General features: G+C 38.2%; 1 protein-coding gene across 1 annotated transcript; it reads right to left on the minus strand.

Annotated features, from left to right (window-relative positions):
* Positions 1 to 28: 28 nt before the first annotated feature.
* tmprss5 (transmembrane serine protease 5) lies at positions 29 to 11201 on the minus strand. The gene is made up of 13 exons (XM_055045415.1): positions 11117 to 11201; positions 8488 to 8626; positions 8127 to 8207; positions 5512 to 5625; positions 5001 to 5136; positions 4093 to 4206; positions 3954 to 3997; positions 3643 to 3805; positions 3355 to 3539; positions 1617 to 1715; positions 1351 to 1493; positions 1083 to 1235; positions 29 to 195 (listed from the first exon to the last, which is right to left on the minus strand). Exons 1-13 carry the CDS (start codon positions 11117 to 11119, stop codon positions 187 to 189), a joined length of 1383 nt encoding a protein of 460 aa, XP_054901390.1. The 5' UTR covers positions 11120 to 11201; the 3' UTR covers positions 29 to 186.
* Positions 11202 to 14709: the final 3508 nt, after the last annotated feature.

Raw genomic sequence — 14709 nt, forward strand, 5'->3', positions numbered from 1 at the left:
ATTGCTTTTAGAGGGGTACAATTTATACTCGACACATAAAAGATAAAACATGTACGTTTATATTTTTACTCTCTTTATGTGTAGGTCAGTTGACTGACATTTAAAGCATGAATAAAACACAGCCATAGTTCTCCACTATTCCAAATGACTCAGCAGTATCCTCTTCTTTTTTTTCATCTCTTTTTCTCAGTAATTCTGAAAAAAAAAAACAGAGTGATCATTATCAGTCAGTGAAAACTATAATTATGTTTCATTGTAAGCAAGTCAAAATGAACGATAATGATGGTGTATGGCAATCGTAATTAGGCGTCATGTTGTGAACCGTTTCAATTTTTACAGTGCCTTTCAAAGTAATCACGCTTTTCCTGTTTTTTTTTTTGTAGTTTAGTTACAAACTTCTCTGTATTTTGGGAGGATGTTATGTTATACATCACTGTACATAAAGTAGGGCATAATTGCTAAGTGCAGGAAAAAATATGCACAGTACAAGTAAAAATCTGAAAAATGTGGTGTACTCACGTATTCAGTCTTTTTTTTTCTTTCTCCTGTGTGTAATTTAATCTCCATTTAAATAAGGGTTCAGGTAAATGCAAAGCGGTGTAATTACAAATTTTGTGCCACAAGTTCTTCTACTAGGTTGTCTGCTTGCCCATTTTCTGGTCCTGCATGCCCGGAACCAGAAAATGGAGAAACAACATTCAGTTTTTGTACTCTTATAGTCTGGAACAAATGCTTAGAAACCCACAAAACAGCCGAAATGCTGAGTTCCTTCATATGAAGATGAAAAGCCTGCCTGTTCAGAGATGCCTTTGATTCGTAGTAACTGGAACATTAATTTATATTTGATGTATATTTGCTTAAATTTGATGATGGCATTTCAAAAAATGTGTTGCTTCTTTCATAATTGGTTATCATCTTATGTTTTTACGGTGTAAAGCACTTTGAGCTGCCTTGTTGCTGAAACGTGCTATACAGTAAACTTGACTGCTGTCATATACAATAAATCCCAATGACGTTTGGTAAGTTTCAAAAGGTATGAATAGTTTGGAAGGATTATGACTTCTGTTGATAAAAGTGTCTACCTCAATCATGTCATAGATCCAGTCCAAGAATTCAGCCACTTTGCTGTAAACCCCGGGATGGTTCGGCTCAGCGCAGCCCGTTCCCCAACTCACGACTCCTGCAAGCCTCCACAAATTTCCATCCTGGCAAACAAGAGGGCCTCCGCTGTCCCCCTGATGAGGTACACACAGAAAGCCTTCGGTACAACCATGCACAAATGAAACAACAGGGTGTACATCTTTATTAGCGTTCTAAAAAAAAAAGTACTTTCGAGTACATGCATCTGACCTGACATGCATCCACTTTTCCTTCCGTGTACCCGGCACAGAGCATCCGTGGAGTGATCTCCCCGTTGTACATGCAGGAGCTGTTGCATTTCTTTGTGCTTATTATAGGAACTGGAGCTTCTTTCAGGGTGTCGGGCGAATGAACTGAGAGAGGAAACATGCATTCAGGGCTGGCCTGTCAGTACAAGTGACACGCTCTGTCACCATGCTTTTAAATTAGACTTGTTGCACGAGTGAAATGTAGGTCTGTGTGTAGCCGCAATTCACCGCCGTCAGGCCGTGTGTATCCCCATCCAGAGATCCAGCATTGCGTGCCACCTGGGAGATCATAGTCGTATGGCGGCAAGCAGATGGGTCTAATTGTGTCTATTTAAAAAAAAAAAACACTTAGCACTTTGATTAATGTTTGACAAACTTGTATGTACTTGTGCATACAAGTGCAGGTTTTAGAAGCCTTTGTAAATGTGTAAATCTCTTTAGATACATTGATCTGTATCTGCAGCAGCTTTTTCTCACACTGGAAACATTTCCTTAATTTTGGACTTTGGGAGACAGAAGGACCTCACTCAGTTTTGTCTTGTGTTGCAAAGGCTGAGCATAAAAAACGTGAGAAACTCTTAATCATCCAGAAATCTCAACTCCCTCTTTTGTCATTTACACGCGAGGACTGATTGTGTGTCTTTTAAACCATTTTTGTTTTGATGTTGCCACATGTTTTGAATCATTACATTGTACAGTGATGATCCATATCCAATTTTCTGGTTGAATACAACCATTTTTATTGAAAACATCCTGGCATTAAAAAGTTTTTCAAGAGCATATTTAGATGTGCTATGTAGTCATTCTTTGTTCACTTGAAGTGTAACGGAAATGTAAATCTTTGTGTTATCTGTTAAAGCACACTCTTCTGGTAAGAGTCCAGGGAATCTTAATGTATTCACATTTATGGTCGGAGAACTGAAACAGCAAAGTTTACTTATTTATAGCCACTTTGAAGGCTTGGTCACCCTGAGGTGTCACTTTGTGCTGCTGTTGTCTTTGAGCTTTGGATGTTTCTTCTTTGCAAACCTTTGAAGAGACGGAATTTCCATCACTATCTGAAGTCTGATAAAAAAAATAAAAATAAATGTTTAGTTTGAAAATAACCTTTTGAAAAGTTTTGAACCACAGTCAAAGGAGGTATAGAAAAATGGTACTTTGAAACAACTCGGACAGTCCAGCAGTGCAGGATCTGAAATAAAAGTTTTATTCTGCCACTTTTAGACGTTGGACAAAAATGAAAGACTTTATGAGGCATTTTGAAACTCGTTCAGATAATGTGTTCTTGTTAGTGGAAAGCTTTGAAATGATTTGTCTCATTTTAAAAGGGGTAGACTTTCAAGTCATTGTACATTACTAATTTACCATGTTAATTAATGACATTTATTGGTACTTTGAATTATTAATTGCACCTTTATCTGCTTAGTGAGTGGTGGCAAGATAAATCCAGTCTAACAGCCAGTGGCTAAAAGGAATGAGGCTTGGTGTTGCATCCTTTTGATTCCCCGAAGAAACAATGTGACTAACAACTAAAGTTGCTGACAAAACAATTGAAAATCAGAAAAACGTGTGCCTGAACATTATGATTTGCATTTAAAAAAAAAATAACGATTTTATTTGCTTCAATATAATCTTGCATGTTTTATTACTTAAGCAAATCAAATAAATGTCACATGATTTTTATTTATTTATTTATTTTTGCATTTAATAAGGTGGAATAAAAAGACCCACAAGTGCTGAGGTTTGGCCTCGGATCAAAAGGTTCAGATTGTTTTAGAGATGCTAGTGATGCCAGGAAGTGTGCAACACATTTCTTAACATAGGATTCAGTTCCCACTCAATGAAAGAATGGCTGGATTATTATAATGTTTAATGTTTAGTGTGAGGTTCTGCTAGAGCATTAAACGTAGAATTAAGGCTTACGTTTTCACCGGTTTTTGTATGGAAACCTCGTCCACAGTCATACCTGAGAAATTGAGGGGTCTTCGCAGCTTCATCAGCGCTATGTCGCTGTCGTGGCTCCTGTGGTTATAGTTCTTGTTATAGATGATCTTCTCCACCACGTATCCTGCGTGCTGAGCGATTTTCGCCGAACTACGAGTCACAATGCCTGCATAGACCACCCAGCTGGACACCTGAGGGAGCCTGTAGCTGACATTTCAGATGGAAAACACATGCAGTTTATGACTGACCGCTGCCCTTCAGAGGCGCTCCGACCCATGACCCGTAACGCTGTTAAGTTCTGCCGTCTTACTTGTGCACACAGTGGGCTGCTGTTACTATCCATTGACTGGTGATGATGGACCCTCCGCAGGTGTGACGGTTGCTGTAGTAGAGGCTGACCTGCCAGGGCCACCTGCCCAGCAGGGCCTCAACGCCTCCTATTATCCTGGGCAGCTTCGCTCGGGTTCCACACTCTGCACAGAGCATCGTTTATCAGAGACCTATTTGGTCAGAGAGTGCTCCAGCAGATCTAGCCACTCATTGTTTCAATATTGAACTTTTCACAAAGGGTTTTATGTTGGGTGAAAATGCTGAATTAAAAGTTCAAGCCAATTTGCTTACCAAAACACTGCAAAGCAATAACCTTCCCTGTGATGCAGCTCTCCCTAAATGAAAATAAATGGAGTAACTAATGAGGCGTAATCAGTACATTAGCAGTTAAATCTGTGTAAATATGATGGCCTGAGATTAATCACCTCACCTGAAGTGCCACATGTTTTCTAAGCTGCTCTTCTGTTTTGAGGTAATTTGTATGAAACCATCCGTGTATTTTGGCCCAACGTCTGTGAGATTCACTCCTTTATGCCTGGTCAGTCTGGTAAGAAAGGAGAAAATATGGGAGAGACATAAATGAACATGCTGTGTTTATGTCTTGAACTATCGCTATTGAACTTTTTCATATTCTGTCATGCAAATCTAAGTCCATTTAAATTTTGTGTGATAGACCAACAAAAAGTGGTGTGTGATTGTGTAAAAAAAGGACACAAATTATTTAAAATTTGAGATATGCATGTGTGTCCAGCACATCTGAATGAATAATTTTGTAAAACTTCAAGAGACGGAAGCTTTTGCCTGTTATGTTTTGCAGAAACGTTCAGACTCAACTGAATAGTATGGACAATGTATGTTAAGATTAGTCTTCAAGATTTGTCCCAAATTCTGAACCAGATTTAGGTCTGGACTTTGACTACGCCATGCTGACACATACTGTTTTGAACTAAATCTTTCCAGGATTCCAGTCCTAGCTTATGGGTTCACATGATCGGCCATGTAAGCACTTCATTCCTGTCATGTCTGCTGTGTTTCTTTGTGTGCATGATGCTGCTTGTTCACTTATGTTCTCTAATAAACCAGTGTGGCAATGTATTTTATTTAGGGGTAACAGATCATAAGGGGCTGGATACAAATGAACTTCATCCAATTTTGTTTTTATTTATTTATTTTTGTCTGTCTTCCCCATTATTTCCCACTACTTTGTGTTGGTCGGTTGCATAAAAATGTGTGAATATTTCTAAGGAGTAAAGCTTAAAAAGCAGCTTTAAAAAAGAGGAGTTGTCACTCTGATTTCAGTCTAAATGAAGATGTTTTCATGGTGTTTGGCCGTCACACCTCAGATAACCCAGCTGCCTGCAGACAAGTGTTCCTAACGACGAGTTCCACCTCTCGGAGCACACCGGCAGCCAGGTGTGCAGCCTTCCCAGCTGGATCTCCAGTAGGGAGTTCTCCGGGCTGATTCTGTAAAACACTGAACCTGATGGATTCAAAATTCCCTCCGGAGATAAACTCTCAGTCAGCAGTAATGAATAAGTGCGCAGAGCGATAAGTTTTGAAAATGCACAAGTACCCGTGTTAATATAGTCAGCACAAAGAGGTCATTAACTGTGATGTTTCTTTTACGTCAGTCAATGATATTCTCTCGCCAGTGAGGCAAATGACAACAAGACGCAGCTGTTGTATACAGATTTGGCTGCCGCTGTTGTAAAACTCACTGCAGAGGTGACCCTTGACGCCATGTAATGAATCACTTCACAATAAACCGTGCAGCAACACATTCCTGCGCTGACTGTTAATTCATTGAGCCGAGGGAAACAGACTCTTAAGAAATGAGAAGAGAGCAGACCTTTTCGCGGGTGGGAGATGGAGACATCATCAGTCACGTTGCAGAAAGATGTCTCCTTCGTATCTCCAAGCCCGACCGCGGTTTGGGAAGAGGATGGCCTCAGCAGAAGTTTGACTGAACGCAGAGAGCAGTTTGAGTTTTAAAATCATCCTGGCAGAGGAGCAGAAAAAAAACCTTTTTTTTTTCTAAATGTTAACAGTCGTTCTGAATTAGTGCTTGGAGCAAATTAAAATCTGTGTGGTAATAAAATTGTCAGAAATAAAAGATAAACCTGGAAAGACTAACAAAGATCTAATTTAGCATGATTTACAATGCTATCTTCTGTGCAGCTGTAGGGGAAAAGATGAGGTGAGGTCCAAAAAACAGTCTGTTTTATTAGCATGAACCAGTTTTGTTTTGTTTTTTTCTACTTTTGGACCTGGACCTGAACCCAAGTAATCCTTATTTTTACACGCATATGTTTCATTATCCGAGCGGCTTTTATTTACTGCCAAGTTCCCATTTTGCATCCCGTTAAAGGTTTTTAAATAAAAATGAGAATAATGAATCATTTGAAGACTAAAGCATAATTAGATTCTTTCTACCAGAAAGATTCTAATTATGCCAGATGAATTAATTGGCCAGACAACAGTGTCAGCTCTCATTAGGTTCTTGCAGGGTTATCTGTGTTAAGATAAGTCTGTAAATAAGTGAAAACAAAGTGCAGCTGCAAGAATCGATCATGAATAAAACATCTGGTGTTAGTCGAGTTACTACATATTACTGGGCTTTTTGGAAATTAGCATTATCCCTGAGATTGTAAAAGAAGTGGCTTGCAAAAGTATTTATACCAATATCTTCAAATTTTGTTACACTACAGCCACATTTTTATTTGGCCCCCCATACCAACATGTCTTTATTATTCCTAAGCTGCTCTGTGTGTAATATACTATCATTAGCATCATTTGTTGTTAGCTTGTGTCATAGCAGTGTTATTATGGCTGTTTTTGTCCTTGTGGGAGTAACAAACAAACAAAAAAATATATATTATTATTATGTTTTTTTTTGTGTGCAAAGTGGTATTCAAGTGTGGCACATTATTTCAACTACTTAAAAGCAAATGAACACAGAAACGACATATTTCCCCAACTGCTTAACTTTTATGCCCCAATAGAAATTATAAAGTGAAAGGAAAAGCATGTATTGTTTTTTTTAACTGTTTAAAAATGAATAATTTTGATATTTCCAAAGTACACATCTGCTAAAGGTTGTAAGACAATGTAAGACCTGATTTTTCTCTTATAGCCACATGTTGCTAAATATTAAATGAAATTCAGGGCAGCACACTGCCTTCCAAAGTCACAGAATTGGTAAACAGAATTTTTCAGTGAACACAGCATCATAAAGACCAAGAAACACAGCAGGCAAGGTGGGGGGGGGAAAGTTGTGAAGAAGTTCAAAGCAGGGCTGGGATGTAAGACGACAATCTATAATCTGAAAGTAGAGTGTGGCACAACATGACTCCGTTCACTGGCTTTGACAGGCTGGGCACTCGAAATTTTATTTGTTTTAGATTATTGTAGATGAGCGCCTCGTCTTTAATATCTTCAAAAAACATTGATAATGTTTGTCATAGTTCTCTGAGGAATCTTATTAACTGCTTATTGACCTAACAATATGAGGCCATGACTGGGCTCTTGTCATATCTACATGTTTGGTTTAGTTGCACAGAGAAGCAATAATTCTTCGTCTTTGAATTGAAAATTTCTTTGTTCCATTTTCTCATCTTATCTTCTCTGTCTGCATTGAACACGTTGCAAGAAATTATCTGAAGCGATCATCTCGAGCGGTCTGTCTGGACTTAAACTGAATGTTTTCCGTCATTTTTGATTGACATTTTGGTTGTGTAATGTCTTAACCAGGACTCCTTTTGAAAAATAGGTTCTTGATCTAGATGTAACCTTCCTGGTTAAAATAAACTCAATATAAAGGCTGAAAATTGAAAATTGTTTTTGTATTTCTTTTATGCAGTGAAATAATGGAACACTCTATATAGCATAGGCATGAAAAGTAGAACTTCAGTACTTTTCACATATTGCACTCCAGACAGTTATTTGTCATATAAATGGTACAATGGCGATATATTTGCGATATTTTGTGCAGGTGGTGTATGAACAGAATGCATAAATTGCATCCAAATAAAAGTTCTTGTCATATGGCATGCTTGTGGATCTTGGTGTACATGCGGTGGAGCTCACCTATATTTTTGAGAACTACAGGTTTAAAACGAAAATGTTGAAAGATGCTGTTCGTCTTTTCTGACTGAACTGTATTGTCAACGCTCTTGGAGAAATACTCCCAAGAGTTGCAGCAAAAGATGACTCCACAAAATTTTGACCACATTTCTCCCCCCCTCGGCATTAAATCCCACTGAAAATCCTGAAATCTGTGACTTTTTAATTTGATGAAATGTCAAAGTTTAAGAAAACTTGTCTGAATAGTTTTGCGAGTGACTGTATTCCCCTAGCAGTTTTAACGAGGATTTTTTTTCTTTTTTTTTTGTAGCACATTTTATTTTTACTTTGTAGCTCCAGCCAAGCTCATTTAGTCATTATTTCTCAGACACATTGACTCACCTAGAAACCAGACACCTACAAGTAAGCCTCCCAGGAGTCCAACTGCACACACCGCTGCCAGCAGCCTCACCAGCCTATGAGCTGCAGAAACAGTTCATAATGGTACTAATGCCTTCAGAACCCTAGTGTGAGCTGAAAGGTGCGATCAAATGTCAGCTGGTAAATCTGTGAACACACAGCACCAACACTGGAAGAAATTAAGCTCTTGGGTTTTTTTTTTCTTTCTAGGAATATATGACACCAAGGAATTAAAATACTAATATAAATGATGTTTTGGTGAAGAAGTGACTGTACTTTTAGTAGTAGTGTATAGTCACTGGTGCAATCAGCTGCAGGTGTAGGTCACCTGGATGGTGCTTACCGTGAGTTGTGTAACGAGTGCCCTTTAACCAGCCCTGCACCCCTTTGGTTGCCGCGACCCCTGCTGTTGTCTCCGAGTGAAGGCGATGACTGACGGCCACTGGGTTTTCAATCACTGACAATGCGTCTCCATCAAGATTCTGTGGGGAATTACAGCGGGGCACGTCAACTTTCAGTTGGAGCTCTTTTTCTTTTTTTTCTTTTTCTTCTGTATGACACAATTTTGGCAACCGCGCTGACCATCTGCTCCAGAGCAACACTCAACCTGTCAGGTTCTGTCGAGTTTAATTAGGAGCTCTGTAACGCTGAATATTATCCGCCATTAACCAGCCTCCGATGTATGCAGTCAAGGCGGTAAACATCCATGTGTGTGTCAACTCTCTCTCCCTACTGATTGAAGCATAATGAGCTAGCAGAGGCTTTGGCTTGTCGGTTTTTGTTTCTTGGATGCACGTTGTGTTCAGTGCTGAATTTCTTCATCATTTCCAGACAGATTTTATGACTCCTGAGTGTCTGCGTACAGAGCCGTCTTGCCAAGAAGCAGCTGTTTCTATAAGCAATTTATCGCGGTAATTATAGCCCGTTTCTCACTATACGGGTCGTGCATTGTCACTATCTCACAATTACTCTGCAAACTGCATCTGCACACATACAACAGTACTTATTTGCATGTCATAATTTCTTCGGAGGGCTTTTAATCATTCATTTGAATCGTTACTTTTTTTAATGAGTGAACACTCAAACTTTAAAAAGCGAAAAGGATGCACAAATTGAAATTTGCAGTAGATTATCTCTAAACCTCATATGGTCAAAAATAAATACAGGCTCAGATGTATATAATTGAGACAATTAAATTAATAGTGATGAATCAACTGTTTAGTAGCACTAACTGGAGTATGCACACTAAAATAATTACTGCTCTGAACATATAGTCGGGGGAGTAATTAAGCCAAAACTGCAAAATACATATATACATTTTGCATTTAACTAAGTTTAGCTTCACTCAGTTCAAATTCACCAAAGGAATGCTGTTAATGCGTTTTAGGCAATAAAATATTTATTTTCTTTAATTATTTTTTAAATGTTATTTGCATCTTTCACTTCTAATATTCTATTCAAAAAAGGCTTAAATTGTCAAATGAGAAAATTTATAAAGATTTGTCTTTTTTAATGCAAATAAGCAATAGAATAATCAATTATTAAAATAATTTTGTTGCAGTCATACATACATGCATTGATAAATCCCCACTATTATTTGGGTAGCAAGTGTAAGAGATACAATATGGTTTAAGTGAAACTATATGGTTCTTGTAGTTGATATGTTTTTGGTACAAGTTTGGATATTTGACCATTACAGTTGTCAGATTTGGTAGGGTTCCCTTTAATTAGCTCCTTTACTTTTATGTTCAGTGGATTTTATTGCATTTGGCATCAAACATATTACAGAAGCTTAATATTATTCTACTTGACCCAATCTAAAATTGAGCCCCAGAGTTATTACCCAGTTTTTGGATGTTCGTTTGAATTTAAAGTTGAGGCCTTAAGATGATTGTTCTCTGTTCTTCCTGTTGCTGGTTTTAGTGAAACGGGCTTACAGCATGACACTGCCACCATCGTTCACTCCTACATCTTGTCGTTGTCCTGGGGGCAAAAAGCTCAGTCTGTTAACCATAACACTTTTTTTTTCTTAGTTTGACTTTGTTTTTTTGAGCAGACCTCCTCCTTGCTCAGCAGTAACTCAGTCCATGGTATTGTGAACTTTGTGTCACTGAGTAGTAACTCTTTATATCAGTTTTCAGTTCATAGAACTTTTGCGTCCGGTTGATCATTGATCCTTAAACATCCGTATGTTATCTCTAAAAGATGACTGCTCAGGTCAGATGGTTGGTGCAAAATACACTCCGTCTTATGATCAGATGAACATTGAGCCATTTTGCGACAGCGACAAAACGGCTCTAAAGTATGACTTTAAAATGCATTAATCCTGAATCTGTTCAGCATAGTGTTGGCAGAATCATGGTGTGGGACTTTTTGTTGCCTGTTGCACTATGCAGATCTAAAAATAATAGAAGACCACATCTAAATAAAATTAAATCAAGCTCATTGATTTAATATCAAATTAATAAACCTGGATGTAGGCTTTTCACAATAACAAATTTTGCTGGATGATGAACTGTTCAAGAAGTTACCGCAATAAACTATAATGTTGTTTTGAGGCCATTTTTAAGTGACGGTAACGTCAAAAATAATAATGCAAGAACACATTCTAAAAGATCAATAAACTTTCAATTTTAATCAACATTTAACACTGGAACTTGGAGACATTTTAAAATAAATCAAACTGTTGGTTATGAAGACATTCTACCACTGAAAAGTGATGCTGATAAACCTTCAGGAGCCCAAAGTCTGTGAAGTTCATGCCCCGTTTTGCACTTTTCTCCAGCAGAATGAACATAAGTCAAGTACATTGGCAGAAAACAAACCTACGTCATAAATGGAAGATGCATCTAAAGTCTGTAAACTAAAAGAGCAAATGTAAAGATATGACAGAAGTGTTGAGGTTAGGAATGCTGTAACAGATGGAGCTATCGTGTCCTCAACAGGTAGTGTGTTTATTTTTTTTCTCCTACCATGTTTTCCTGGTGTACAGTCCTGATGGAAAAGTCGCAGCGTTGTTCCTGCTCATTGGTACGCCTGTGGCTGTGGAGGAATGGAGGTCCAGCCTGGTTGGTTTGCCATTTAACAGAATGCAACTCTGGATTTTCCCCCTCACAAAGAGACCATGAGGTCAGCAGCGGTGAGGAGAATGAGGCTGTTGTTTGTCTGCGGGGTCATGGGGCCAGCAGAAGCTAGCTAAACCAGATATTTGGGGTTTTTTTCTGATGGAGGTGATAGAGGGAGGGGGAACATCTCCAAAGATGCCTCTGAGCTCATTAGTGATGGCACTCCTGATGGTTGCTGGGTAACACGTTTTACCTGAGCCAAGGGACAGTCTTTTCCTCACCTGAGACGCGCTATGACCTGACAGTTTTCGCTTTCTGAGAAAAGGTCGTTATTGCGAATTGTTGAAAAGTCTCACATCATGTCAAACGCCACGAAATGAAACCCAAAGCCATCGTCGCTCAGCACTCATCGGGAAAATGAAGTCCGCTGAGTCTGCCACTGACAGATGGCCTCTCTCTTTAATGGCTCTTTTTCACTTGTTGTTTTCCCAGTTTCTAAATAAGCCCTTTGTCTTAATTAGCTCATAATGTATGAGCAGAGTGGCTGCGAAGATCCATTACCTCCAAGAAAAGAAGGAAATAATTAGCACGTTGAATAAGAGGGATGAGAGATATTTGAGTATGGTCAGAAAAAAAAAAGTGTTGCGCTTCATCAGAAAGATCAAAGCCTGTCATTACTTCATGAACACGAATTGAATTTCTCCTCAGAAGACAGCTAATTAGATCCTTTCAGCAAAAAAGAACATTTGATTTAAAAAATAAAATAAAATCTGTACTTGTGTCTCATTTATGGTGCAGGATTAACGCCCAGGTGAGCAGATAAGGTAGAAAATTCCTCCTCATCACATTGTCATAGCTGACACAGAGAGACAGCCCAGATCTGTTTGGCTCATCAGCAGCTGTCTGAAAGTTTTTGAAATAAAACACAGAATAAGAAGAAATGTGGAAGGATTAATAATATTTCATTTGATGGAGCTATCCGCTGCATTGATGATATCAATACAGTGCAGAAGGAGGCGAGTTGGATAATTTTCACAACCGTTTCACGTCTCCCTCTTCTGGTGACTTTTTATTCCACGTTGCAGAGCTGAGGATTATTTACACTGCTGCATTTTTTTTTTTAACTCATTTAGTTATAGATTCCTCAGGATGTTAGGAAATCTGTTAAAGAATATCTCTGAATTTAGTTTAAAACCCTTCAATACTGAGATAGTTTGAACAAAGAGATTTAGATTAGGCTTGTGAAGCACTAAACTAGCAATCTGTTAAAAAACAAAACAAAAAAAACTAACAGATTGACGTCTATATATCTAGTAATTTATGCTCCTGTCTGGTGTCTGCAAACAGGCCTCCTGATGCGTAACATCAAAATATGATCTAAAGTCACATTGAAACTGAATTTAATTAAACCTTTCTTTTAAAATTTAAATCTAAACGTTGTCAAATACCGGATGAAACATGAAGATTTCAGGTTACTTAATTTAACATCCAAAGCAATAATAAGAGGATCAATGTTGTGTTGTTTCAGGGTTTAATGATATGAATCGTATTATAATCACGTCTGTTTCCTGTAGTATGTAAATGTCCAAAACCTTCTATAGACTTCAACACATGTACTGAGGTTTATTTATTATTCATTTATTTTTATTAGCATTTTCCTTAAAGATTATTTTAGGAAATATGACGGTAACTTTCATTATGAATGCGACATCCAGGTTGTACATGAGATTTAGATGAGCTCTATTTTCTTTGAGCATCAGCTGACATGCAGTGCAGCCCTATGTACTCTTACAGGCTGTAATCTGGCATTGGATGAGAAAACCTTTGTCTTTTGAACGTTGGAGGTGCAGCGGGTGGTCTGGTCAGTACCACAAAGCCTTGGTGCTGTGAATTTGGGAGGTGATGTTTCTCGGTGGTAAACAAGCCTTTTATCTCAGTTCTCGTTTGTTATTTTCAAAGTCACCCTTTATGTTTTCTTCGCCGTTTTCACTTAAATTTGAAGTATTTCCAATCTGCCTTTGCTTTCAGGGCGCTGTACTTTGCTGCTGAAGATGTTTTATAGCTTCCTTGTATCAACCAGTAGTTTCCTTCATCATATCCAGAAAATATGTGGTGCACTTCAAGCTGCTTTGCAGAGTTAGTCAGTGCAGGGATAAGATTTTTACTGCTGCTTAATTGCAGTATTAAAACAGTAAAATTTCATGTTAATTTCATGTCAAACAAGACAAATATTTGCTGCATTCTCAAATAAGATCTTAAATAAGCCTTTATGTACTGCTGATTGGACAAACTGAATATTTAAAGAGATTTTACAACACTGTTAACCTATACTGGAAGCAAGTGCTGTCATTTTCTTTTAAATTTCTTAATTCACTGTCAGAAACGGTCCCTGCAGTAAAATTTGTTTTGTCCTGGCTGGACTTTGGCTTTCTCATAAATTTAAAGTAAAGGTCCAGGTCTGAAGCTGCTCTGTGGAGACGCTGGCTGCTGGCCAGTTTGGATCTTCATCTGTCAGTCTGTGCTCTCCCAGCTCCGGGTGCTCAGATTCAATCATCTCCGCTCTTATCTCTGTCATTAGTGTGTCTGCTTCTGTCCAACGTTCAAACCTTAAATATCAGACCTGGTCTCTTGGTCGCCACCTGGAAATCCGTCATGATGCTCAGAGATAGTTTTTTTGTTTTTTTTGGGCGGGGGTTTGACCGCCTCAGTCTTCTTTTAAAAAAATAAAATTCAGCTTCTCCAACACATTTAAAATTCATGCCCTCTTTTGTAGGCTTTTATATTTTTTGATGTTTTTGGCCTTGACTTCTCAGAGGAGATGGACGCTAAAGGTCAGAGTGAAAGGACAGCCGAGCCGAGGCACCAAAAGACACAAACATAAAGATGTGCTGTTTTTTTTTTTTAGATATTTCATGACATTTAACTAACCTCTCAGATCTTAGTTTTGAATTGTTTACAAGTATGACTTTATGAACTTCAATACCAGCCAACCAAATCACATGTTAAAAGAATTAAACTTGTATAAACTTAGCAGTTTTCCTTTTCATTGTTTTCAAAAATGATGCACAATTCCTAAATGCACTTCTGTGGGGCAATGTCCCTCTGAAATATCATACATGGAAGATGACCTGTTGAATGGAACCAGAAAGGGCAAATAGAAATATCTTTGGTCTTTCCAACATAAATATGACCTCTTATCAAGTGAAAACACAGATTTTCCTCAGAATTCTTCCTACACAAATTGTTGAGATTGTGGATCTAAATTCACCCCAAAACATTCAACAATTTTTGTACTGGGATTATCAAATAATCTGTAATTACAGCAGGGGTTCAGCAGCCAGACCAACACAGTGACCATAGTAGTTGTTTGTGAGCATAAAGTTTCTTCAGTATGAATTTCTCCTGCTGCCTCTCAAACGGTATTTCTTTTGACTTTTTCCTTCTATCTTGTCCACTTATGTCAGCCATATAATTCAGATTGGAGCTTGAGGCTTTATTCC

This window comes from Poeciliopsis prolifica, unplaced genomic scaffold (genome assembly GCF_027474105.1).
Source record: "Poeciliopsis prolifica strain line A6 unplaced genomic scaffold, Auburn_PproV2 SCAFFOLD022, whole genome shotgun sequence".
NCBI classification, from domain to species: domain Eukaryota; kingdom Metazoa; phylum Chordata; class Actinopteri; order Cyprinodontiformes; family Poeciliidae; genus Poeciliopsis; species Poeciliopsis prolifica.